We start from the raw sequence: 27659 nt of genomic DNA, 5'->3' as shown, positions 1-27659 counted from the left end.
CAATATTTAACATAGAAACAAAATTAAGGCAGTATCTTTTTACCACTGAGTTGAAGGAAAAAGCTTCACAGATATACATGTAGAGGAAATTAACTTTTAAGAGTCTTGTTTGAATTTACTTTCAAAAAATCTTATACCTGGCCCAAATGAAATTTTCAATTGGTCATTGGGCATAACTTGACAAACATTCAAACAAAAGTTCTAATCATTTCATCACATATGCGCATTGACCTGTCAAGGTAACACGGGTTTTAAGTTACATGTGAATATTTTGATTATTGCGCGGGCGCATCGGCGCCCGGCGCATATATTGATTGTTTTAGAAGTGTCCCTGGTGCAATGGGCTTGCGCATGCGGCGTTTTCATATTTTTGATCGCGCATGCGCCGTTTCTTACCGTCCGCTCTCGGATAATTCCAAAGCAGTTCGCCATTAGACTGGTTCCTGTTGGATTTTGCAATAGAAGATTGGTAATCTTCTAATATGTAAAGCTTTGAAAATATAAGGCAAATTAAAACCAGAGATTTTTTTAAATAACTCTTTTAGAGAAAAAATATCATAAATGCACAGTTGTTGAGAAAACTTCTCTTTTTTATTTAAATATTTTTACATAAAAGAATAAACCACGAATGCGCAGAATGTATCTTACAATAATCTTAGAAAATCGGTGAACCAGTCTATTATCTGATTACTCGGTTATGACACGTACGGGTCAGATGCAAGCGTCCAGTAGACTAGGGATATCGAGGTCAACACGCTGGCGGTTGGGGAAAGGTATTTTCATTTTCTTTTTACGTACATTTGTAGTGAACTGAAAAACTATTGTTATTTTATATTTATCATTTTAAAAGCAGGTTTCGTGTCTTTCGATTTAAACAGTAGCACGGTTTTTTTGCGGTATTCCTACTTTCATTTTGGACAACATTTGAAGGCTTTTCCAAATTGCGTCATTAAAACCAGGAATGATAGACGTCCAATGAAAACGCTTCTTGCATTTCAGACATAGGCGAGTGTGCGGTCAGGGTCAAAATTGCGAGAGGGTGATTCGAAGTGAAATACCGCAACAAAAACGTTTGATTTGGACATTAACGCGTCTAACTGAATGAGTCACAATGGTAGGGATGCTATTTCAAGCCCTTCTTTGTAATGCATGCGCAAAGTTTGCATGTCAGTCTGTATGTAACGAGTTTAAGGTGATTTGTTCGTAGTCATTAAATTTTTGCATCGTTTTCATTATGCACCAGTTATTATTTTAGACTAATGCATCAGTCAATTGAAACCACGCCCCCACCCCCCGGTCAGGGGAATAGCGAGGACCCTGACCATAGGTCCAGCCAACCTTGGCTAAAATCCCGTCCTGCGAGGATGAACAGATGGTTTAATCTCGCCAAATGCCCCCGCACCCCAGGGGCCCTAGGTAAGGCCCATTCCCTGCTATATTTAAAGCGAAGACATAACCATCCCATTCACCCGGCAATGCAGGGCCACCTGAAAGTTAAAAACATGGTCCATTTCCCCGGCTATCCCCGGTATACCCCCGGACCTTGGGGTCGTGGTTACAATTGACTGGTGCATTAGTTTAAAATAATAAACATGTTTTACGGGATTCTGTCTCAATAAAATGTATATTTATATTTATCATCCTACATTCCAATTTCTACCACAAGAGTTGTAAATATTGAACAGATAGGGCTTCATCTTCAAGATGAAAACTGCAAAAAATGGCCACCAACAATAATGGGCCAGGACTGAGGAGTTCCAAGAAATGAGTATTCTTCAGCCTACAAATATCAGTGCTGCCCCGCTGCCCAAAACCAGGTTTGTTCTCTTTCTTAGTTTTCTGTTAACTTTATGGTTTCAGAACAATAGCCAGCATTCATATTAAAAATGAAATCCCAAACCTTCTGCATTTTGTGTTGTTATGTAACACAACTAAAGCTAGGCAAATCTTTTGCTAAGTTTTTAACTGCAACTTTAAATAACATTGCTTTTGGTATTAACATTCAACCTTTAATGAAACAAAAACATATGGATGTTTCAATGCATTTTAATAAATAATTGAATGTATTTACAATTATTCACAATTTCATATAAAGTTTTTAAAAAATTAACTCTACAAGCTTACATTATTTCACAATATAATCTTTTTTTAGACATCATTTTGATATTTATTTCGCACAAAATACATGACCTATAAACAAGCCTTCCTAAAAATTAATAACATTTTTTCACTTTTTCTAACAAAATTGCTTAACTCAATAGCTGAATAAAGTAATGAAATCATTACTTGTATATAAATACTTAATCTTAATTATTATTCTGCAATCCATGCATCAATGTTTGATTTGTATAACCTGATTCAGAATTGACATCAAATTGCAAATTACCTGTCAATTCACATTTCGAATAAAGCTTATGAAATCAACCTTGAAACCTAACAAATTCACCTCAGTTTAATGTTTAGAGTTATTTTATTTCTCATGTTTCATGTTATCAGGTCTTCAGTGCTACATTCACTTATCATGATATCATAACAAACTCCTTTCATATCTTTTTAGAGCAACAAGCAACTTGTGGCAACAAGTAAATGGACCTTGACAAATGTCCTCTATGTTAGAGCCAGTCCCTCACACAAGTGGCCTACTTTTGCACAGCTGAGGTTGTTATCAAACGCAGCAGTAGGTATGAAATGTTCCAACTTGATCTTCAATAGTTGAGTTACTCCTCATCACAATACCCGAACTGAAAACAATCGGTGACGATCCTGCACTTCACTTCTACCTCACAGTGCTTTTCCCTATAAACACTAGAGGAAAGTTTGAAAATGAAAAACTTGTCATTGCAAGTGTGAAAGGACCAATTGATTCTTAATGAAACAACCTGCCTCAATGCTTTAGCTGACACTACATCAAGTCAACACAAGGCAATTTGTTTTTCTCGCAACCTGAGCGGTATGTTGAATCTGATCAAAATTGTACACAACCACTGGTCAATAATATAGAAATACAAGTTGTATGATCAGTAACCTAAAATATTCTTGAATATTTGAACATAATAAAAGAGTATTTGTTAAAGTTATACATATTGTGTGTAGTGTAGGTAAGATCAATGTCAAGGTTATTTTGGCTAAAAAAAGAAAAATGAGTCTTGATTCATATTATCGATGAAATAGCAAGCCTTAAGTATTTTCGATAAAGTGATACATATATTTTGTGGTGATGTCATAACCTTGTTTCACTATTTTTGAAGAGAAAACACATGTTATAAATATATTATCACATTTGTGTTTTTTTAGCTCGACTATCTTAAGAATAAGGTGGGCTATACTATCCGCTCTGGTGTCGGTGTCCGGTTCAAGTTTTAGGGCAAGTTGGGATTTTCACTTATAAGTCCAATACCCTTCATTCAATTGACTTAATACCTCACACAGTTGTTCAGGGCCATCATATAATGGGAATATATAACTCCTTTATACAAGTTATGGCCCCTGATTGACTATCAAACTTAGGTTAAAGTTTTAGGGCAGGTTGGGATATTTATTAATAACTTCTCTATCATTCGTTCATTTAACTTAATACTTGACACATTTGTTCAGGACCATCACACAATGAGGTTACATAACTCTGTATTATCCTTAATACAAGTTATAGCCCCTGATTGACTTAGGTTAAAGGTTAAGGGCAGGTTAAAGTTATAGAACAAGTTGGGATTTTCACTAATAAGTCCAATACCCTTCATTCAATTGACTTAATACTTTACACAGTTGTTCAGTGCCATCGCATAATTAGGTAAGATAACTCCATATCATATTTTATACACATAATGGCCCCTGATTGACTATGGAACTTAGGTTAAAATTTTAGAGCAGGTTGATATATTTATTGATAACTTCTATACCCTTCATTCATATAATCCTTAATACAAGTTATGGCCCCTGATTGACTTAGGTTAAAGTTTTAGGGCAAGTTGGGATTTTAATTAAAAAACTTCTATAAATTCATTCAATGCACTTAATACTTCGCAGAATTATTGACGACCATCTTACACTAAGGAACATAACTTCATGTTAGCCCTAAATACAAATTATTGCCCTTGAATGTTTTTTTTTTCTTTTTAACTCTTCTTTTAATTTCTTTTGAAAGGCACATTTTTATATTCCTAACCACATTTTCATAAAGGGAAAACAAGATATTTGAATGACCTGTGTCATTGTTCGGGCGGGCTGGTGTTAGAGCAGCATCAAAGTCACCTTATGTATCGAATAATTTTAACTAGGTTTGACATAAAGAGACCAAACTTGGTATATGCAAAGAGCTTATGGAGACCTTTCATGGGAATGCGTTTGAGGCCCCTATGATCAAGGTCAAGGTTACTATTAATAGAAAAAGTGTTGGTTTTGAATAACTTAAGTAAGGGTCTTCTAATTGGTACCAAATTTGGTATATAGGAAGAGTTTATAGAGACCTTTCCTGAGATTGTTTTTTTGGCCCCGAGAGTTATGGTCTAGGTCAAGGTCAAAATATGATTATGGTAAGTACTGAATAACTCAAGTAAGGGTTGACATAGTGTGACCAAACTTGGTATATAGGACAAGTTTATGCAGAACTTTAATGGATGCTTTTTGCCCCCCTAGGGTCGTTGTCACTGTTACTAAAAATAGATTACTGTTTCAGTTAAGGCTGATATACTGTGACCAAACGTGATATATGTAGGAAGAGTTTATAGCGCGGACACGAGTATGTGTACTCTGACATTTAAATATCTCGTGTGACTTTGATCTTTGAGTTATGGACCCTGGTCAATGTCACTGCTCATCGTCTCAATGAGGACAACATTTGTACCAAGCAAGATGGTAATCCATCAATGCATAAGTAAGTTATAGCACGGACACGAAAGGTTACAGCCAGACGGACAGACAGACTGATGAAGTGTTTCTGTAATCCCCTCCCCACTCCGTGGCGGGGGATTTGAAATTTGATATTTATAAAATAGTGTACTTCCATTTTTGCCATTGTGTTTTACCATTATGTCAATATGTTAAGTTACAGTTGTGCCAATATCTTACAGTCTCCATATATGACTTTACAGAATCGTAACATTATTTAATAACCTCATCATAATGATACTTATCTTCCTATTGTTTTCTTAAATGTTCTGCGATTTCAATAATTATTTACAAAACATGTTCCTAAAATTAGAGATATTTGACAGTATTATAAGACTTCTCATTCAAGGTTTTGTCTATCTGAACACTGATGTTGACATAATGCTCTGTAGATATCACTATGCTTTTGCTGAGTTTAATTTCCATTAATGTTTAAATTAATGTCTTATATGTACATATATTTAACAATGTTCTGTTTTTCAACATCTCACTTAAACAGTTACAAAATGTTAATTTACAAGAAATACTTGTATTTATATCACTATGTCATTTTGCCATGTCACCCTTCTTTACTACCTGTTATGCTTAAAGCTGCACCCTCACAGATTTACCATTTGTACAACTTTTTTATTGTTTGTCTTGGAAAGCGCAAATTTTGTGTAAATATCCTCAAACAAATGATTAAGATTACTGACAAGAGATCAAATCACAGATTTTCATATTTCCATTTGAAAATTAATGTCTTATGGCTTAAGCTGTTACTAACAGTTTAAGAAAATTGCATAAAACATTTTTGAACTTAAGTATAAAAATCTGCAATCTTTTTTGTCAGCAGTCTTATATAACTGGTTTCAATGGATTTTCGCAAAATATGTCTCGTTCTAAGTCAAAAAATGAAAAAGTTGTCAAAACGTTCAATTTGTGAGAGTGCAGCTTTAACTCTGATGAATATATCATTCAATGTCTCTTTTATAGGCACTGACTCTCCATTTACAAACATTAGAATTCATAATGCTTAAAAAAGTATGCCTGTTTCAACTTCTCAACTTACCCTGCTTTTTTTGCATGACCCTTAACCATTCTATTGTGTGCTGTGGTTTTTTTCATTTCCGTGATTTATGACTTTTCAAACTTTAAAAAATAATGGCCTTTTGGCTATCAACCATATCAGCAATGCTTATACTGATAATATAAAACTCCAGGCATATCATTTATAGTTTTGGGTTTGACAACTTTCAACTTTTAAGTTAGTAAATCATTTAACAAATATACCTATTTTCAACCCAATTCATTCCAACATAACAACTGAAACTGAGTCTTTTTAAGCCCAACCCCATGTAAAAGATATTTATCACCCTATAAATAGTTTCATTCAAATACTGTGCATTTGCATACTAGGTACATATTACTAGGTTTTCATGCATTTTTATTTATATTCTTTTCTTTCATACCTGTTCCATTTCATTGCTTATGAAATAGTGGCAGCATGTATTTTAGTATTGTATTAATTTGTCTGTGTGCATTCTTATTCCAAGTATTGGTCATAATGTATATGTCGCACTTACACCAAATTATAACAAATATTCTTTCTATTGTTTATTACATTTAAGTACAACTCTACCATTCCCAGCATACATACTAACTCTGTATATTTTGTTATAATGCTTATTACTCTTTGTTGTATACAAAATGTATATACAATGTCATATTGCTCATGTTCTTTCTTGTTTGTACATATGTTCATATTTCAGTAATATTCAATGCAGTATTTATTCTTATATTTCAATGTCATATTTTAAGTGTCAGTATATGCTAAACTTGTTTCCTTTGTTTAAAACATTCTGCATGCTTATAAATCATCTACGCCACAGAACAAGGAAAATTACATTAATAATGATGATCAGACTTCTTTCTTTCAGCTCATGTATAACCAACTTCTTTTAGTTTATGTTAAATGTATTTTTTTTAATTGTGTTAAAATCTGTTACATAAGCAAACAGTTTTATGTGTTTTTCAGTTAGAAACAATAGCTTTGTAACACTTAATTATAACGGTCAACTTGTTTCGCGGATTATTAGCCAAAAGTAAACATTGTTTTAAGCACATGTCCTTAATTAGTTTTTTGGATAAACCTTTGGTGCTACTCCTGTTTAAAGTCAACATTTCACCAAAGTACTTCAAATTCTCAACGTTTCGAACTTTGCCCAGAACTTACCAAATCATGTTGGCATACTTAACATTTCAGCTATCATATCAGCCACTCCAAAAGAAAACCACCACTATATAAAATGTGTGTATATTGATACGGTTCATGAATAAAGTTATTTGATACAATTATGGTTTCTGTCATAAATATACCATCAGTTGTACAATTGTTATTGTGTTACGGTTTTATTTTTCGTTTCAGAAACAACAGCCCAAGTCTGTCATCTTTTAATCAACTTTATTTTACATCTACAATCAATGTTAGTCCTTAATTTATTTACTTCGTTCTGACCCTACATAAAGACTTGCATAACCAATAGTTGGCCCGCGCTAACATCCAATTGCTGCATCTTGCAGCAACTTTTGTACTTGTGATCTAGTTTGATCTAGTAATGGCTATTGTATATGTCTATACAACAAAGTCGACAACGACGACCGCGCGCCTTCTCCGCCTTACCGTAAATGCTATAGCAGCGACTTGTTGCAGTCTAAAACAGAATTATGAGTGAAGCATTTAACCATTGTTTTCCATATTTCTTTTCTAATGTGTGTAATGCATTGAACTTCAAAAACATTTTTGATGCAGCTATTCACAATTCGGAAAATTATTGTTGTATTTATGCTCTGATCAAAATTGTCCTTGGTTGAAGTCGTTCTCACTTGTTACATTCTTAAACTCTCGTTATACTTTCAAGATTTTTATATTTAGTGTCAACCAGTAAACAAACCTCTACGGTCTAGTTAAAATTTGTGTTTAGAGTAATGTACAAGCGCATGTGTATTTCTTTTCAAGCAGTGTCGTATTCGGAACATCCGGTGAAGTGAAGTGCCCCCTGCTCCGGTGACTGCGTTATTCTCATTATGTGTTTGTAGGGGGGCGGAGAGCAGTTGTCCTTCCTCTTTATGTTATTTACGATCATTTCGTTAGAGCCCTGACTTGGTTTTAATTATCTGCCAGTAATTCTTTCAGAGTTTACATTCCTTTATTCCACAATTCTATTTGAGATTTTAAAAACGTACTTTTACTCCCAAATAAGATTAACCACAATAAATACATTTGTTTTAATATACTAAAACATGATAAAGAAATGTCGAAATCAATGGTTCCCATGAAGGATACCGAAATAAATTTAAAAGGAATGGTGCAGGAAACACGGTATTTCTACCCTTTGGGACAACAGTAGATCACAGTAAATCTTTTAGCACTCACCAATCTTTTAATAACCTGGTGTTTTCAGCTATTAAACAAACGGTTACAATCGCGATATCGGTAATTAATATTTTCCATAAATGCATTATTTAGTAAGTAGTTAAAGGTTTATCACTCAGTATTTATGTTTGTTATACATCATCGTGACGAGTACGTCGCACAGTTTAATCATATAATCCGCTGAATTGCACGCATACATACAGTTGAACCCTTTTGGCTCGAAATCCAAGGGACTGGCGAAAATTCTTCGAGCCTCTGAAAACTCGAGCCAAGCAGAAATGTTTACCTTCCGTTTACAGAAATCGGTCATTTACATTTAGTTCGAGCCAACGAGGTATTCGAATCAAGCGAGCTCGAGTCAACGGGGTTTTACTGCTTGTAATGACGCATAATTGATGGGACCTATTATAACAAATATAACAAAACGCATGTACGATATATTGAAACGTTGTTGTTTTTTTTTCGTTATTCAAAGACGGCACGAACATTGTTTTAAGTATCAGGAAAGATGAAACTAATTGTAGTCTTGTTGAACAACTCGAATGGGTTCGCAAGAACTTCGTGTCGGCTTTGGATTTTTGGACTGGATATATTTCTGAATGCGAACTACCAACAATTCCGTTAGAAAAGCAAGTAGTCCTGAAAAAGACACATTTAAAACAATTATGTACTTGAATGACCATATTTTCTCTTATATTTCGTAATATTTTATTAAAACACGTTAGAAAACCGCGATGTTTCACCTACCAAGAAGTGCACCTCCAGCAGCGACGTAGAAAGCACTCTGTACGTCAATGATCGATATCGGTTTAGCCTCTGTCACAATAGAGCCCGGGCATATGATCTTAGACTTCGGCCACCACCGTCTCTTCCAAACTTGTAACAAACCTGACTCGTGGATAGACAACATCCTGCATAAAATCAAGACAATTCTAAGATTCATCTTTTTTTAGGGAAGACGAGTGTGCACTAAACTTTCGAGAATCTCAGTAGATTTCGGAAACAACATACTTTAACAAGCTGCGTTCATAGCTCGAAAATGACATCAATCACGCAATTAACTCCTTTACTAACAATCATTTAACAGAAAGATGTTTGAAAGAAATTGAAACACATTGAGTTTTTTGGCATTTTTGAATGATTATATCATTTGAAATAGTATTGTCATATACAGAAATCATAACAATTGTCTTACTGTTTGGAGAATATCTGCGCATGTGGGGAGTTGTTTGTAAATCCGAAGGCGTATTTCAGAGGCAAGAATCGTTCTTTTATCATAAGCAGGTCACAGTCCTTTGTTAGTGCCATTTCGATCACAACAGTGTCACCTGTTCACATTAACAAAAAGCAATGCTATACAATTTAAAAAATGTCGTGTCAGATTCGTTCATATTCAACCAATTGTTTACTAGATTCGAAGGGTTGAAACCTACAAACATATAAGTCACGAACATACTTAAAGTGACACTCTTATTCAACATCAATACAAACACATGAATAGACAACATAAATGGTGAGTAATAAACCTTTAACTACTTACTAAATAATGCATTTATGGAAAATATTAATTGCTGATACATAGATTATAACCGTGTACTTAATAGATGCAAAAATATTAAAGGATTAGTGGGTGCTAAAAGATTTACAGTGATCAACTTTCGTCTCATAAGGTAAAATATCGTGTTTTCTGCACCTGTCTTTCAAATTAAACTCGGTATCCTTCATAAGAATTATTGTTTTTGACATTTATTCATCCTTTTTGGTATATTGAAACAATTGTATTAATTCTGGTAAATATTATTTTGGAGTAAGAGTGCATCTTTAACAAAAGCTAGTCTGCCTTATCAATGGTATGTAATGTCTACAGTAAAAGGAATTTACTTCTGCTGAGTTTTCCCTAAAGTGATATTGCATCTTCATATAATACATTGCTCGTATGCTTACATATGATATGAAACCGAAACTTTCATACCTATCCAACCATAGAATCCCTCTTTGACCTTTGCCATATGAACGTCGACGTCCGTCGATATAACGTCGGGATCAGTCTTGTTGAACTCCATCCATGCGTCGCCGATTGCCCGAAATTCTTTCCTCGTCGATGTCTGAGACCACAATTAAAACACTTGTTTGACCTTTTAATACTGCCTAATGTATTAAGACACATTTTAAATCTTGTTTGTGAACACATAAAGTGTAAAGCGAACAACTGCATATTTAACAATTATGTAAGTTGAAATTAGAGTTTCTCAATTGCGGTAATGTGTGATAACGGTTGTCCTACGATGCACATGGTCAGATAAACAATAATGACGCTTGAAGTATCAGATACTCCTTATTGTACTTTCTGGGTGTCTGGTGACTCCATACTATGTTTTTTATCATTTAAAAGTATTTTACGTGTAGAAAAAATCAATCAAATTATTCCAAATACTTTCTTTTTGTTCACTTCAAATTTCAGTTGAAATAAAGACTAAAACCAGACAATGGAATAACATTTCTAAATAGTGTTTCAACAAGCAATATCAAATTGTACCAAAAGTGTAAAAACGCGTATCTTTCTTCGATACACATTAACGGTGCATTGTAAATAGAATCTACTTAGATATTTTGAACAAACAATATATACATATTTGAAACGGATACACATGTCTGCTATATCCTGTATCGACCGTTTTAACGACTTGGGTTATCCGGTAAGTGCAGTGGTTAGAGCACTCGCTTCTCACCAGGCGAAACGGGTTTGATTCCCGGCATGTGAGTTTGGTTTGTGGTCACCAAGCCGGAAAAGTTGGTTGTCTCCGGGTACTCCGGTTTCTCCCGACACACATGACCAAACTCTTGCGTATAATCGGGCCAACGAAAGTAATTGATATAATGCTGTAAAAATAAATCAATCGCTGTTAAATAAATGAGTTTAAACTAACGACTTGAGAAATAATCTGACCTTGAAAACAATCTCCCAGTGAGTGCCAGCCTGAATGCCCCATCTATACTCGTCCTTGAACTTTGCCATTTCTTCTAGAGTGTTAAATGGTGGTGGATCCTTCGAGACGGTCAGAAAGGCTATGAGGTTCCCACAGTACGTGGCAACGATAACAATGCAGAACAACCACCAGCAACTGACAAATGTTCGTCCTGCATTAGATTCTGGCAGATTGACTCCACCTAAAACCAAAAATAAATCACTGCTGCCCGAAAAAAATTAGATTTACCTTTAAAAAATATCAATTGAATCTAACTGTAAGGGAGTCAACACGGTCATATGTCTTAAACTGTGTTTGTGTCACAACGACATGTCTTAATATAATTTGATTGACGTTTTTTTGGTTCTCACTTTGTAAAAACATATTGCTATCTCACATTAAAAGAAGCCTTTTATATTTGATGGTTTTAATTACCAATTGAAAACCAAACATAAATTGATTTTAGTGGTGTTGTACAGTGAAACGGCCTAAATTGACGATAACAGTACTAAAATTACATGTCGATAACCTGTAAGTGCGTTTATTAGGATAGACTCCATCATTTTTATCAATAAACCATCAAGTATGAGATACAAACAATAAATAACATTAAACAAAAACTGAGTAACATGTTTTTGAGCTTATTTACAATCAAGATACAAGATTCAAGAATCTTTATTTAAAGGCGTGTATATTGATAACAGGAACATAAGCTCAATGCATAACAAAAATGCACAACATATCAAAACATAACAATGAGCTTGTGAACTGGAAATAAAATCAAATCTGAGGGATATAATTTTCTGATCAGTTATTCATGTTTCACTCGTTTTTAGAAAACGAATCATCAAACATGTATACCATTTTCATTGGCTATTTTATATTTCAAGTACATTGTATTTACAATAGACGAATGCAATTTAGCATTGACATAAGAAGTGAAGTAGAAAAGCAGTACAAACACCCAACTTCTTGTCACTAACTAGCACATAAGTGCATAACCGTTCTAATTAACAATACTACATTCACACAAACATCGTATGGAGTTTACCCTGTGAAAGCAATGCGCCATACATGTACCAGAACGCATCATGTATTGTATGTAGTCCATAGGTCTCTGACCGAAGGCGGGCGTTGTCAGGATTGCAATAAAACGGGTTAAACCTGCAAGTTAATCTATATTATTATTTTTTCGTAAACAAGCTGGAAATAACCTAGACTTATGTTCAAACCATCGTTGAAATGATAAAAGAAACACAATGCAATTGAATACCAAATATATGTATTCGTACCTTTAATTACAATGTAAAAAACCTACATATTTATTTGTTTTTTCTACATTCTTTATTTGTACGAATTTGTTATACGCACGTGCCAAGATTATTTGCGCATCGGGGACATTAAACATATATTGTTAAATTTCAGGCACAGGTTCAACACCTCTTAATTTCGACTTATTCTAATTCAATAATTAAAATTCAAACGCTCAGTAATATTTTACTATCGTCACGACGCGTTATAATTAGAAAACAATTTTTAGATTTCCCATAAACATCGTTTTTAAAAGAGTTTGAATAATTTGTTAAATTAATTTGTTTATTTTATTAATTTATTGTTTTCAAATTTCATATTAGTCCTTTTTAAAGCATTAATGACATACACTTATACATTCAAAATTGTTAATATGTCGAATTAATGCTCGTGACTTATCTTACATGGCGGTATAAGCACTCGTGACATGCCTAGAAATCCGTTTCCGGTATGCAATAAATATTGTTCCCAGTTGATATCCTTTTACTAAAGCTAGACACAATCTGCATCAAACTATAAAGAAGGTTGATCCCTAGGTTATCTCTAAGCCAGTTATCACATCTAAATGATTTCATAGCTTAACAGCAATAATTGGATAAATTGCGCAATCAATAATTGTTTTCGCTATATTTGGCCAAACCAGAGAGTTAACCAATTTGCTGCTGGTACGATGTTTGAATGATTAAATAAGAAACCTCGGACATACTTTTCAAACAGAAATCCAATCACAGATGCAGCAATCAGTACGATACCAATAAAGGCAAGAACTTCGCTTTTAAATGGGTCAACAAGTGTTCTCCATTTTCGCCTGTTTGGGTCCGGCTTCTTGATGACGACTGACGTCGATCCGTAAAAAAACGGAAACATGAAGTCCATGACCATTTCTCTCTCCTTCTGAATAGAAATGTCTGCTGCGACGATGTCAACCTCCTAGAAAAAGTTATGCTATTTCTACTAATTGTATTCCAGATTTCTAAGCTCATACACTTACAAATAGGAAAACGATGACAAGTAATCTTAGAGTGTGAACGATCGAGATGTTCATGATTATGTACGTGACCTTTAACGATCGTTCCTTACTTAACAACACCACTTCGTAATCATTCTGTTTTGGAAATAAAAGACAATAGTATTATATAGTTATCGGAATATAAGAATGCAGCTGGACATACGGAATTGAAAGCTTGTGCAAAACCGGTTTGAAAGTAGTTCCCATTTAATCAGTACAAAAATGATTCTCTTAAAATAATTATAATACAGATGTTTTTGTTTGTGGTATATGTTTTGTATTTAATAGATGTTTCGTATGTATCAATGATACAATTAAATCTGCACTCTCACAGATTGAACGTTTTGACAACTTTTTTTATTTTTTGTCTTGGAACGAGCCCATTTTTGCGAAAATCCATTGAAACCAGTTATATAAGACTGCTGACAAAAAATACGATCCCAGGCTTTTATAATTATATTAAAAAATTGATGTTTTATGCATATTTATTAAACCGTTAGTAACGGCTGTAGCCATAAAACATTAATTTTCGAACGGAAATATGAAAATCTGCAATCTGATCTTTTGTCAACAATCCTATATCATTGGTTTGCAGATATTTACGCAATAATTTGCTCTTTCCAAGACAAAAAATAAAAAAGTTGTAAAAATGGTATATCTGTGAGAGTGCAGCTTTAAAAGCACAAGGACAAGCACAGAAGTCGGTAATTCCAAGATAAACCCTGTAAAGAGGCACCAGGCAAGGGCCCAAACAAAATATACTCGGTACACAAAACGTATTAGCACCGCAAACATATATACAAACACCACAACCTGACCACATACTCATCAAAATAGCTTTAATAATGAATGAGCTCTTCAAAGAACTCTATATAAGACATACTCGGTACACAAAACGCATTAGCACCACATACACATATATAAACACCACAACCTGATAACATACTCATGAAAATAGCTTTAATAATGAATGAGCTCTTTAAAGAACGCTATATAAGACATACTCGGTACACAAAACGCATTAGCACCACATACACATATATAAACACCACAACCTGATAACATACTCATGAAAATAGCTTTAATAATAAATGAGCTCTTTTAAGAACGATACATAAGACAACCGACAAGAATTATTCAAACAAACCTCTCTTTGCAGTTGGCCGATCATACCATTAAATTGTGGGTTGATTCTGTCCTCTGTTGAACCCCACTTTTGGTCATCAGGTTCCGTCAAATTATACCTGGATAAATAGTACGTGATAGTATTGCTATTAAAATGTTACATTATATCTGAAAAAAGGCCTTGAACGAAATTTAAGATTATCATGGATTACATGTATATACATCTGGACAAACTGCTATAACATAAGTGAATTCAACTGCTGTTTGTACCCGACAAACGGGACTATGACTTATACATGTTCATACAAATGAAGAGCAACCCAATTGAAGTGTATTTATAAATGATAATTTTAGCAAATAAATAATGCGAACCACGTTCACAAACACCTTACTATGAGCATGTTTAATAGCACAAGAAACAGAAGTCAGAATAAACTAACAGAAACAAATCCCTTCTTGTGCATTTGAAGTCTTGTGCCGCAATAATGTAAACAAAGTGCTGAATTCAACGACGCATCCAATATCTTTAAATCAAAGCTATATGGTAAGACAAAACATTAGTAACTATCTTGCAATGGGTATTATTTCTTGCGTTGCGTCAGATCAAGTATCCTTCAAGAACAAACGTTATGATGGCCAAGCTGTCAATGGTTAATGGGATTTTACAACTAGCATTAAAGACAGTAGAATAGAAACTCAACGTCTCTACGGTCAATGCAAGTACATACATGTATAATTATGATGAATTGAATGTGTCAAATATGAATTCATCAGAACTGACAAACAACTCAAAATTCAACAAACTTACGTAAAATTTAAGGTCTTGGCAAGTTCTTCAAGTAGATCCATACAGATGCCACTAAACTTCGCTGTCCCGTTTACCACCGTTTTCTTCACAAATGGTTCGTACTAAACGGTAAAACAGCTTTTTTCATATACCAAATATACGCCTTTTTCTTCCGAACAAAGACAAAGCACCCAACAAAAAGTTTAGTTTTTGGACCCAAATGGTACATGGACTAAAACATTTAATATCTAACACTAAGAACACGGGGAACTAATGATGTATAGTGAGATAATTGTTAAGTAATTTTTATCTGAGCTCTACCATTGTTAATCTTGGGGCAAAAACTCAAACATCATGCAGTCACATGATAAGATTACAATAACTTTTATAAGGAATTCTATAAGAAACAAAATAGTTTAAAAATGACAAATTATTCAAATGATAACTTGCACATACATGATGTTTTAAAACCTTGACTTACATGAAGTGTGGACACCAGAAACTGACGTTTATTGTAAGCGAAATGTATGTTAGGAAACACGTCTGACAATATAACTATGTCTGCTAGTGACCAATTACTTGTCTCATCGTAACTTCGGCAATTAACATAGCCCACATGACTGAAACCCCGCCCCTTGGGTGTCCACATCAGGGTGTCAATTCGTAAGGCTGCGCACTGGCTTTCGCGATACCAAGTACCTGAACCCTTTACAATAAAAAAGATATATTTTAAAACAGAATAATTTTAATACAAAACGTAAAGATAAATTATAAATCGAAACGGTCAACTATCAGAACGTATTTGTTAAACGATAAAGCTGTAATCTATTCACCATAAAAAGCTAACCAAACATCTGAATAAGTTATTCAGAAGTTATTCTCAACAAATGGAAAAATGCCTTTTTTTCGATAAATTAACCATCTTCAGAAATGATTGAAACTTTCGCCTTATTAACTAACTGCAATGTTAGCATGATTTGTATAAGTGTAGTAGATGACACCATAAAACACACTTCATTGTAACTATTTGCTTGGCAAACAGCTAACGTGCGAAACGAAACAAAAGCTAATGAGCGTACAATCTAAGTTATTGAAATTATACACGAGCGTTGGCAATTATTGCAAGAGCAAAGCAACTTTACAAAGCAAATGACATTGTTAACTATTACCAACGGAAAGCATACAGCAAGCAGTGATGAGACAGTTCGATGTCTGGTATATAATGACGTAGATAGTTGTAAAGTAAGAAATACCTTATGTAAACTGTTAATTAGTGCTTCCTTCCGCTTAGTTGATGAATTGGGTCTTTGTACGTCTATGCCATCAGGATATAAACTCTCATCGATTGCTTGGTCGGTGAAAAAGGTAGTTAATGTTGAATTCAGTGACTGAAACAACAGCGAATTACATCGTTAGACAGATCAACACTGTCTTGTTTTCGTCGATTACTGGGTCGGTGAAAAGGGATAGTTTATGTTGTTTTCAGAGACTAAAACAAAAAAGAATTAAATTGCTATATATATATATTAAAACACTCGCTTGTTAAAACAAGGATATTTTTGGAAACGTATAATGTTGATATACAAATAACTATTAGCCTTAATAATGCGTTTAACCCATTTGGTTCTGTATTTGCAAAATACCAGTATTTATGTTAATTGTCCGTGAAATAATGAAATCCGAACGGAAGATTCCGTTGTATTTGTTTCACCTTTTAGTTATATCGGTTATAAATATTTCAACAAAATTTTCAAATGCATAAAAAAATATTGACAAAACTATCTGTTATTGCAAACCGTCTAGTACAAGAATTCAACCCGTTGTTTTACAATCAAAATATCATTACTCGTTATTGTTGTTTTTTTCTAAAGGATTAAGTTATCATACTATGTAAATACTTATATGGATTCGTTTTTTCTCCCACCTCAGATAAGTAGACCAAATTATTTAACCATGCTAGAAATTCTTATCTTGCCCAAATGCGAAGATAAAATGCCCGTATGGAACTCGTTTTTAATGGTCGCCAGATTGTAATTACCTCCCTTGTTGAAGACTGTCGTCTGTAGCATCATGGAAACCTTGTCTTATCGCAATATTTAGAACGCTAATTAATTATTTCTCGCTTCAAAAGTTACCATAAAACAGTTTTCACGCACCTTTCAAGAAAAAATGCTTCTCTCTCCTTAGAGCTATTTAAAGACCGATTTTACTATAAACATAAGCTGAATCACTGCACGCATATCCATGACAACCACGAATTATCGCATATCCATACGCAATTATTTTCACTAAGCACAAAAGTGTTCCCGCAAAAAGTACATTTTTACTTAATTTTGTTTAACTGAGGTGGGAGATAAGCATCTACCATAGCTGCTCGTGTAAGATAGGTTCATCTCGACCCTCGCGCAGGGTGTTTTGCGGAAACTCGCTAAACCTCGTTTCCGAAAATAACCCTACGCTCGAGTCGGAATGAACATATCTTACACTCTCGGCCATGGAAGATGGGGGTATAATCTCGGTTATAGAAGACCAGGTCGATGCTCGATAAAGGTTTTAACAAATTATCAACTTAAAACGTGTTTTGTCCATTAAAGGCATTCGAATAAGTAAACCACAATACATTATCAAGTGCACATATGGGTAAATCATACCTCTTTTATTGATGTTGATGTGGTGATTTCTGGAAATGCGATAACGGCCAAATTATCAATGTTGGAGGCACATGATATCATGGTCTCTATGGTATCTACGTTGTGTTCGTAAGCAGCGACAAGCCAACGAGAAAACATTTTCAAAAGGGACTTCATCTTACCGTTGTCCTGATCAAACGTGTTCGCCTGTAATATATGTGTGGTATCATTAATTGTTCACAAATGAAATTTTATATAAGCTTACATAAGACGAGTGAGCTTATGTAAATTGTATGTCTGTAATTAAAGATGCACTCTTACTCCCAAAAAAGATGTACATTGTACAAAATATAATACAAGTCTTTAAATTTACCAAAATGGATTAATTAATATCGCAAATAATGGTTCTAATGAAGGATACCGTGTTTGATTTCAAAGAATTGTGTAAAAACATCGGTATTTCTATCTTATGAGACGAAAGTTGATCAATGTAAATATTTTAGGAAACACCAGTCATTAAATATTTGTGCGTTCTGAGCTATTTAAAACACGGACACAATCTGGTTATCAGTAATTGATAGTTACCATAAATACATTATTTAGTAAAAAGTTAAAGGTTTATCTCTCAAATTTATATTTGTTATACATTCGTATTTATTGATTTTGAATACGAGTTTCACTTTAACAATAGGAAACGAGTTCAAATGAGTTTGGTTTAACTTTTTAAATAAAGGGATTACTACATGCCCTGTATAAAACTCTACGGATGCAGTTATATCTGCACAAAACTGCAAAGTTGACGTGCGATTCAGCCGACTTTACGGTGCTATACGCGCGGAGAAGTACATCTGTCATATCCAAGATTTTGTCGACGTTAAATGTTATGACCTTGACCGCATTCTTTGAAAGCTCATCCACAAGGTCACTCACGTCTTGTACTGAAATGTTGACATAACTTTAACAGCAAAAGGGTGTGAAATTAAAAGTGTAGATAACAAATAAATACAAATAAGTTATCACTTTTCGAAAAATATATATTTAATAGTTTATCAACGTCTCATCAATACAACATATATATATCACATACTAAATATACCTTAAAACATGCATTGCCACTCAGTGTATGGGGTATAAGAGATTATAGCACACATAAAACAAAACTATACATTGCTTATACAATATCATAAATCGATACATATGTTCATTCAATTTGTAATTCTAACAACATCCATTGCTTAAGATGGTGGTATATTGTATATGCGTCATCATGAAAAAGTCGTTTTTTTTAAATAATATCGAGCAATTTGTACGTTAATTGTATCTCTATATCTAAAACATAATTCATAGTTGTATACGATTGTGAGACTGTGCACTTTTTTCTAACTAGCTTTTGTAGCGATTTTATCATATCAATGTTAGCATTGCAGAAGTGTTTTGTTTTCTATAATGAATTATAAATTGAGTTTTACGAAATGACAGGTCATTCATTTTGCATTTATCCTACCTACGAAGGACCCCAATTCCCAGATCACAAATTGACTTCTGCATTCCGTGCTTTCAAGAAATTTATGTCTAAAATTTCAATCCTAGTAATTCGTTTGACTAAACAGAAATATAATTTCACAATTACGTAATGAAATTTTATTCAGCTTGGGAAATCATATAAATGACGACTGAAAAAGAATATAGCTGAAAAAAATACCTACATGTTGATGTATCGTAAAATATGAAGACCGACTGCCACTTTAAGGCCTGGACGATGATGTTGCTCACAACAATCGGCACTCTAACCTCAATCTGAAAACATATACAAGAATACACTCCTGAATACTGAATGTAAACAAAAGTAATACATTTTATAAGTGTGTCTTTTAAAAGAATGACCAACACTTGTTACCTCGTTTACCACAAATAACGGTGAACTAGTCTTATGCATGTTCTGATGTTTGTAAAGTGCTTTGTATTGTATGTGATAATTCATTAAATTCTCAAATATTTTTTATCGGCAAACAGAAGGTATTCTATGGGTGTTAATAATGCACATTTACGTGCAGACCTGTTTTTTTATTGTCAGGAGAGTGAATACATGCTCAATATCTTTAACCTGGGTATCTTGCGCTTGCTGGAAAGTTTAACAACAATCCCCCATTACCTGAAATATGTTAAATTGGTATACCCTATAAAACGTAACAAATCAAACACGTCCGATCAAAAAACGTTGTTTTTAAATATTCAACTTGGAGTTACTGATTACAACTTCATCGTCAAATTTTATGACAAACGGTATGATCATACCTTTCAACTTTAACGTAAATTCTAAGTAGAAAAAGGGGCATTATTTTGTCAAAATGCTTGATAGAGTTACCTCCTCCTGTGTACAGGTTGGGGGCATGATGGTAAACAAGAGTGCAAAGTTTCAAAGCCATATATCAATGGACTTTAAAACTATTTGAGGTGGTATGCAAACTATAACGTAAATTCTGGTGAATAAGTTTGCAAAGTTTCAAAGCCATATGTCAATGGACTTTGAAAATATTTGAGGTGGTACGCAAACTTTAACATAAGTGGTTACGCCGACACCGACGCCGACGTTCGGGTGACTAGGATAGCTCTCCTTATTCTTCGAATAGTCGAGCTAAAAATGTACGAAGATGATTAAGGGGTAATTGTAATAGGTTTTGGATGAAGAGCCAACATATTATTATTATTATTATTATAAAGTATATTTTCCGTACAATCAATGATGCTATTTTTTCAACAAGGGCATCCGTTTGGACCAACTAAAAAGTACTCCATTGTTGGTTAGTATATGTATTGACATTTTCTTTATTTTACATACCCATTTATACATTTTACAACTATCAGATTATAAATATAGTTCAAACACTGCAACCTTCGCATCATAATAAGAATCTTGAGTCACTAACAGAAGCGAGACATAGCATAAGCTTCAAGGCTTCCTTCTCAATACTGTCTTATCTGCTGTATTGTGTATTATTTGCATGTTTTCAATGTATAACATATTTGATCTTTGTTTATTTCAATTATGCTAAAAAATGTCAGACTGATTTAATTGTATATGTTACATGCTAATAGGTATTGTTTAAACCAAATTACAACACTGACCCTTTTAATGCATGATACGTATACGACACTGTTCTTGACAACATGTTAAAAAAGTTACTTTCTCCATTCAGTCATGCTTGAAATTTCATTCCCAACTAAGATCAAGTTTATACAGGTTCTAATCAGGCGGGGACCTAATGATCGCCGATCAGCCGTTTTGTTGGCTGATAATATAGGCTATATTGATACATTTTTATTTTAAGCTTGTTTTACACTGGTCAAGTAAAGAAACAAGCGGTGTGATTGAAAATTGCTTGGAACCCGCACCTCTTTGTACCCCACTCTGATTATATCTAATGTGGACAAAACATTGCGGTACACTTATGACTCTGTAAGTCGTTTGGCGCACGGCGGTCACAAGCTTTAATGAGTCAATCGTCGCTGGCCGAGCTTTAAAAACTATACGACGATGTTAATTAATTGATGTGCCATAGTTTAAATTATGAATGATAAACTGTTTTAAATTGAATTTTGTTTTTAACAGGCGGAAAACCCCATTATATCGTCATATCTGTTAATTTCTAACAGTGCAATTGGTTAGGCCTAGGCCTAGGCCTATAGGCAATTCATTTGGCTTGACTTGTAAGTTATAAACAATATATTTTCAAAATACTGAAATTATGCAGGACAAACCAAAACATAAATATAATTGTGTAAGAAATATTATGAACACAAAAAAGAAATTGTATGACAATATTATTATGAAAAGCTACAGAAACAAGCCCAGAAGGCAACAGTTTAAACATAAAACCCGTTTAATGGCGCAGGGTAAACGCCAAAGACAAAGAACACAACAACAAAACAACAATCACAAACAAGAAACACGAAACAACAGCACAAAACTCCACAAAAAAACACAGTGCATATATACTATATAAAGACTAGGTGTGTTTATACTTCTTCAATGACTAGCGTGTCGTTGTTGATTTCCTGCTTGCGATAGGCAAGTTGCGCATCAGTGTAGCAGAATGGGGTGGTTTGATCAGATATTTCCTCATTAAGTTGATCGCACAAACCCTGTCCTTTAGTAACGTCTTCTTCAACATGTCTGGGCTGAAGAATTACAACGCAATTGAACGTGTCATTGATACATTAAAACAAAATCCCAAAACACTTTTTAACAAACACAAGTATTGTAAAGTAAGGTTTAAGCTACATGTTTGAGGGCAAAGGAGCGGATTTGTTTGTACTTGTTTATGGTCAAATGTTATTAGTAGTGTGATTTGGTATAGGTCTAAAACAAAAACTTCATTTGAGCATCACGCACTGTTATTTGTATTATGATCATGAAGCTAGTGTATCCTACTGTCAAAACTATGGGTATACATTGTTTTTAAAAAGTATATAGAAGAGACCAAACTCATAGTGTGGTTTATCTTTAAAGATGCACTCTTATTCAAAATCACTACATACACACGCATAACAAACATAAATGTTTAGTGATAAACCTTAACTACTTACTAAATAATGCATTTATGGATATATTTATTACTGATAACAAGATTGTAACCGTGTATTTAGTAGCTGAAAACGAAAAAAAAAGATTGATGAGTGCTAACAGATTAAGTGTGATCCCCTATCCTCTCATAAAGTAGAAATACCTTGTTTTCTGCACCTTTCCTTCAAATTGAACTTGTTATCCTTCATAAGAACTATTGTTTTCGACATTATTTCATCCTTTTTTGGTATATTAAAACAATTGTACTAATTGTGGTAATTCTTAATTGGATGTAAGAGTGCATCTTGAAGCAGTTAAAACCGTGCTTACCGAAAAGAGTGGTCGTCTACCCCAATGGATTAACGGTGTTTTTGAGTACAGTAGAGAGGTATCAACTGCTTCGTGGTGTTCGTCATTAAGGACAATTATGACATCTGGTGTATCATGCGCTTCAAAATTGTTCACTTAAATAGTCAAAATGAATCACATTTTAGAACATAAATATATTAAACTACCTGACAGAAATGTCTTAATTATACGGGTCATTTTAAAACGAAGCAAAACATGCAAACATCAATATGACCGAATTGTGCCTCAACGTTTTAAGATAAAACCTAATAGATATTACATATTGTATAAATTGGTAAAACTGTCACTTTGAATTGTTTATAACCGTCTGAAGCAGAACCGGCCAATATCCAATCTCTTCTTGATACAAGGTTCTAGATAAGCATTTTTAATTTGTATTCGTTCTTGCATATCTAGTACAATCGATGCATCTTCAATATGATGAAGGCGATACATTGCACAGCGTCATACATATAATTAAATAAGGCAATAACCATATCACAAATAAACACTCCTTTCTGATGCAAAATAAAATATATGTAGAGTGTAATGCATATTCTATGCAATGGATATTCCTGCGTTCTCAAAATTACGTTCAATTGCCCGGCGTGGTGACCACCAACCCAACGTACCTGCTTTTTGAAGTTGAAAGGGCTCCAGCATGTCAACACCATACCAGAGAAAGGTGGAGTTATACTCTCCAACCGTGAAATTTTCAACAACCAACTTGGAAGTTCCCTGGTGTAGAATACCTGAAAATACAAAGAAACAATGACGATAGAACGTTATCTGTAAGGACAGACGGCCATATCCCCGTATTATGTAAGTCAACACGATGCAAAACTCCCTTAAATAAATCAGAAAATAGTCTAGCTGAACATAAACATGCATGTTTAAATATACGATATCGTATATCTCGAGATTTACTTCTTCAATAGTTAAATGAAATAATTAAGAAGAATTTGCATCATAATTAAATTCTTTTGTCAATTAACTGAGTTTAACGACTCGTTATTTTTTCTACTTGTCGATATATGATACCTAAGTCTTGTTTATAGGATGTAAAAATATCAGTACAAAAGAACTCCTTAGTTCATTTTGCTGACATTCATCGCGAAACGTTATAAGAATTTTCCATGGCCGAGAGTGTAAGATAGTTTCATCCCGACCCGAGCGTAAACGTGTTTTTTTTTCGTTTATGCGGTGATTTTCAACGCATAAACAGGGCGACCACGTTTATGCGGCGACGCTCAACGCATAAAGCAGAAATTGCTTATTTTGGGCGCAACTGTGCCTTTTTGCCGCATAAAGAGGATGTAGAGTTCTAATATTTCAACAAAAACTATGGTGATGACGTTGATGATGATGATGATGATGATGATGATGATGATGATAACGGTTGTTGGGAAGATGATGGTGGTGGTGGTTGTGATTGTGGTTATGGTGATGGTGGTTGTGATGATGTTGTTGATTATGATGATGATTAAGATTAGGGCGAAGCATATTACTGTCATTTTGAAAGAATAAGGGAAAAGTAGGCAGAAAAAAGGTAATATTTTACAGTTGAGCCAAAATTATAAGTTGAATTTTTTTTCTCCCCTTGGAGTATTCACATCTACATCTTCTTGGTTACAAGTGACTTGTGCAAAAGAACACAATCAATTATGAAAGAAAGGCGTCCATGATGACCATATATCAGTCATCTGAGTCCTCTTGTTCAAGTGCCCCAAACTAATGTTGTGTTGAAATTTTTGGAAACAATATAATCTTCAATTTTTTTTTCGTTGCCCTGGTAACCAGAGATTTACGCTGATGACCTAGACGTGATTTAATTTCATAATCGCAAAACTACCAGTGGTTCTTGACATGGAAATAATTCTTAGCTCATCAGAGCACAAAGATCACATGCACAAAGAGGATTGTTGGATTTCTGTTGTTTGTCCGTCGTTAACAATTGACTTATCTAGAAACGTTTGAAATGACGTTGAAAGTCCGCATTGTAAAGGGTACATGCCCGTCAGTCTGACAAAAAGGCGAGAATAAATGTTACGTCATACGACGATTCAATTTTCTGATCGTCCCAATTGACGGTGTGGTGCGTTGTCGTAATATATATTCTCACCTTCAGTCGGGCAGAACGTCAATTCAAACGTTTTCGCAGAAAGATCAATTGGTTTGGTTCTCATTCAATCCGATCTTACTAAATCTTTGTCAGAATTTACGTCTCCAAAATCTTGTTCAAAGCTTGACACAAAAAACTCAGACCGATCTTGATGACACATCATCAACCATTATTGTACTAGTATGTGTTTTAATTGTTTTGTTGTTTATGCGGCGAAAATGTGCCTTTTTGCCACATCAGAAATCACCGCATAAACGTTGTCGATTTCGTTTATGCGGCGATGCTGTTATGCGGCGTTACAGTGCTATAGTTAACCTTACATAATACAACGACGGATCATCGCCTATAACATAGAAACCATAATTGTCGCTTTATCATAATGTCGAGGGTTCATTGTTGAGGACTATATCTCATTAAGTTTACACATAGAATAAATCCTTGTTTCAGGATATATATAGTGATGTTAACAGGCAATATTGTTACAAATGTCATTGATGTAATCAATATTTTATTGCGGTATTTGATTTGATTGTTGCACACTCAGTACGAAGTTGCGTTGTTCTAAAGGTCTATTTTTCGATAACGCACTTCATTTCATATGGGTTAGTAAATATAATTGCAATCCCAGGCAAGGGCTTCCTTTGTAAGAACAACCGGTGGTCTGTGGCGTAAGGAAGCAACAATTTTTTCACTAATACTTGTTTCAATTGTTTGCGTAAGTAAGAATGCTTTCAACACGCAATTTCTACCGGAGGATTGTTGTCATGTCAGAAAGAATCGATCAGATGAATTTTAGATTTTATAGTTTGAGCCATAAAACCTTAGTATTATTGTCATTGTCAGGTACCAGGTCTCAAAAATAACTGACATGTAGACTAACTTGTTGTTCAAACAATATTCAATCATTTTAAGTAATCAGTTTAAACATGTTCTTTACAATTATCAAGACATATCCGTTATATTGCCATAACACTCATCCATAGATTCTACTCTTAGAACCTCTTACCACAATATGTTGCAGTTATAACATCGGTAAAGTGATACCATCAAATCAATATTCTGTGCGACAAATTGCTGATTCCCCTATTCAAGATGAATAATTTTAGTGTCAGTTTCTGTTTTTACTTTTAATGTCGGGGATGCATGTAATCTAACGGACTTTAAATGTCATCAGATTAGTCGGAACACTCAATATAATTCTCCATGAACATTAGTATGAACATAGCAGTGTCGTTATGACGGAGATAGTTTATATAGTTAGTTATAAATATAAATATAAACCAAGAAACTCTAAATCCGACATAGATAATATTTTGTGTACAAATAGTGTCGGCACCAATGAAGACAAAAAATGATTACATTGTGTCCGAAGTACATGAAACACAATGAAAAGTGCACGGGCACAGATATTAACCAAATAAACTACGATGACTCTGTTGAAAGGCACATGGTCAAAACTGAATGTAAGCGAAAGGCATACAACGAACAAAACTATACATGAGGGAATTGTTTATATCTATCATAATGATTGAATAATGCCAAAGGTTAATTGAAATTAAAAATCATTAGAGACTAAATTTGCTTTTATGCATTATGAAAACAACAAGAACGCACCCATTCTATAAAGCTCTTGTCCTGTTGCTGCAGGCATTGTCATAATCCATAAACACACTGTTAAAATCATATCCATAATTTATCTTAAAATATAACTAACAAATTCGTTATGTTTGTCATTTGAATGACATACTGAACGGCCTAATCAACACTAAAAGCTCCGTTTCGAATTACCCGGTTTTCCGATACACATATCACAACAATACACTAATGACCTGTTACCTTCAAGGCAGGGAAACAAACCTGCTTAACATTCCAGAATATGAAATGGTCCAATAACGACAACGAGATGATATCTGAAAGCCACTTTGATATTCTATTCAATTATAGATAATTTAAAGTCGTTCCATTAAAGTAATGAAAGCTTTCTCTATCTTGATGCGCATGCTCTAACAGAGCTGCGGAGCGGAGTGAGGTAATGATAGTTCAAGAGGAATTCGTATTCCAAATCAATACATACACATATATAACAAACATAAATTTTGAGTGATACAGCTTTTAAACAACTAATTACTAGTTAATAATGCATTAATGGAAATTATCAATTACTGAAATTAAGAATGTATTTAATAGCTGAAAATGCACCAATATTAGATGACTCTTGAGTGCTAAAAGATTTACAGCTATCAAATATTGTCTTATTAGGTAGAATAACCTAAGGTGTTTTCTGCACCTTTCTTTCAAATTAATTAAGCACGGTATCTTTCATACGAATTTTCGATTTTTAATCATCCTTTTTCGTTAAATGATTTTTTTTATTAATTGTGGTACATCTTATTTTTGAGTAAGAGTGCATATTTTAAGAAGAAACAGACCATCAATATACACGGTCGATCCTACTTTCTAGTGCAGACCGTGATAACAAAATGATTCCATGTGTTCAT

At 34.0% G+C, this 27659-nt stretch overlaps 1 protein-coding gene across 2 annotated transcripts; it reads right to left on the bottom strand.

The window, feature by feature from the left end:
• Nucleotides 1-8278: 8278 nt before the first annotated feature.
• LOC128220257 (glutamate receptor ionotropic, kainate 2-like) lies at nucleotides 8279-27130 on the bottom strand. Of its 2 annotated transcripts, none has more exons than XM_052928586.1 (18): nucleotides 27019-27130; nucleotides 23672-23791; nucleotides 23022-23155; nucleotides 22151-22306; nucleotides 19834-19924; nucleotides 18875-19065; nucleotides 18149-18334; nucleotides 16751-16885; nucleotides 15979-16203; nucleotides 15519-15619; nucleotides 14733-14829; nucleotides 13283-13506; nucleotides 12317-12429; nucleotides 11247-11467; nucleotides 10272-10404; nucleotides 9495-9627; nucleotides 9047-9210; nucleotides 8279-8938 (listed from the first exon to the last, which is right to left on the bottom strand). In XM_052928586.1, exons 2-18 carry the CDS (start codon nucleotides 23700-23702, stop codon nucleotides 8814-8816), a joined length of 2460 nt encoding a protein of 819 aa, XP_052784546.1. In that variant the 5' UTR covers nucleotides 23703-23791; nucleotides 27019-27130; the 3' UTR covers nucleotides 8279-8813. The 2 variants fall into 2 exon arrangements, with proteins under 2 accessions (XP_052784546.1, XP_052784545.1); XM_052928585.1 differs by lacking the exon at nucleotides 27019-27130 and adding an exon at nucleotides 26776-26967.
• Between the last annotated feature and the right edge of the window lie 529 nt (nucleotides 27131-27659).

Source organism: Mya arenaria, chromosome 15 (assembly GCF_026914265.1).
Source record: "Mya arenaria isolate MELC-2E11 chromosome 15, ASM2691426v1".
Classification (NCBI taxonomy): Eukaryota; Metazoa; Mollusca; class Bivalvia; order Myida; family Myidae; genus Mya; species Mya arenaria.
Note: the sequence above shows the minus strand (reverse complement) of the source record. Positions and strands in the feature narration are given on the sequence as shown.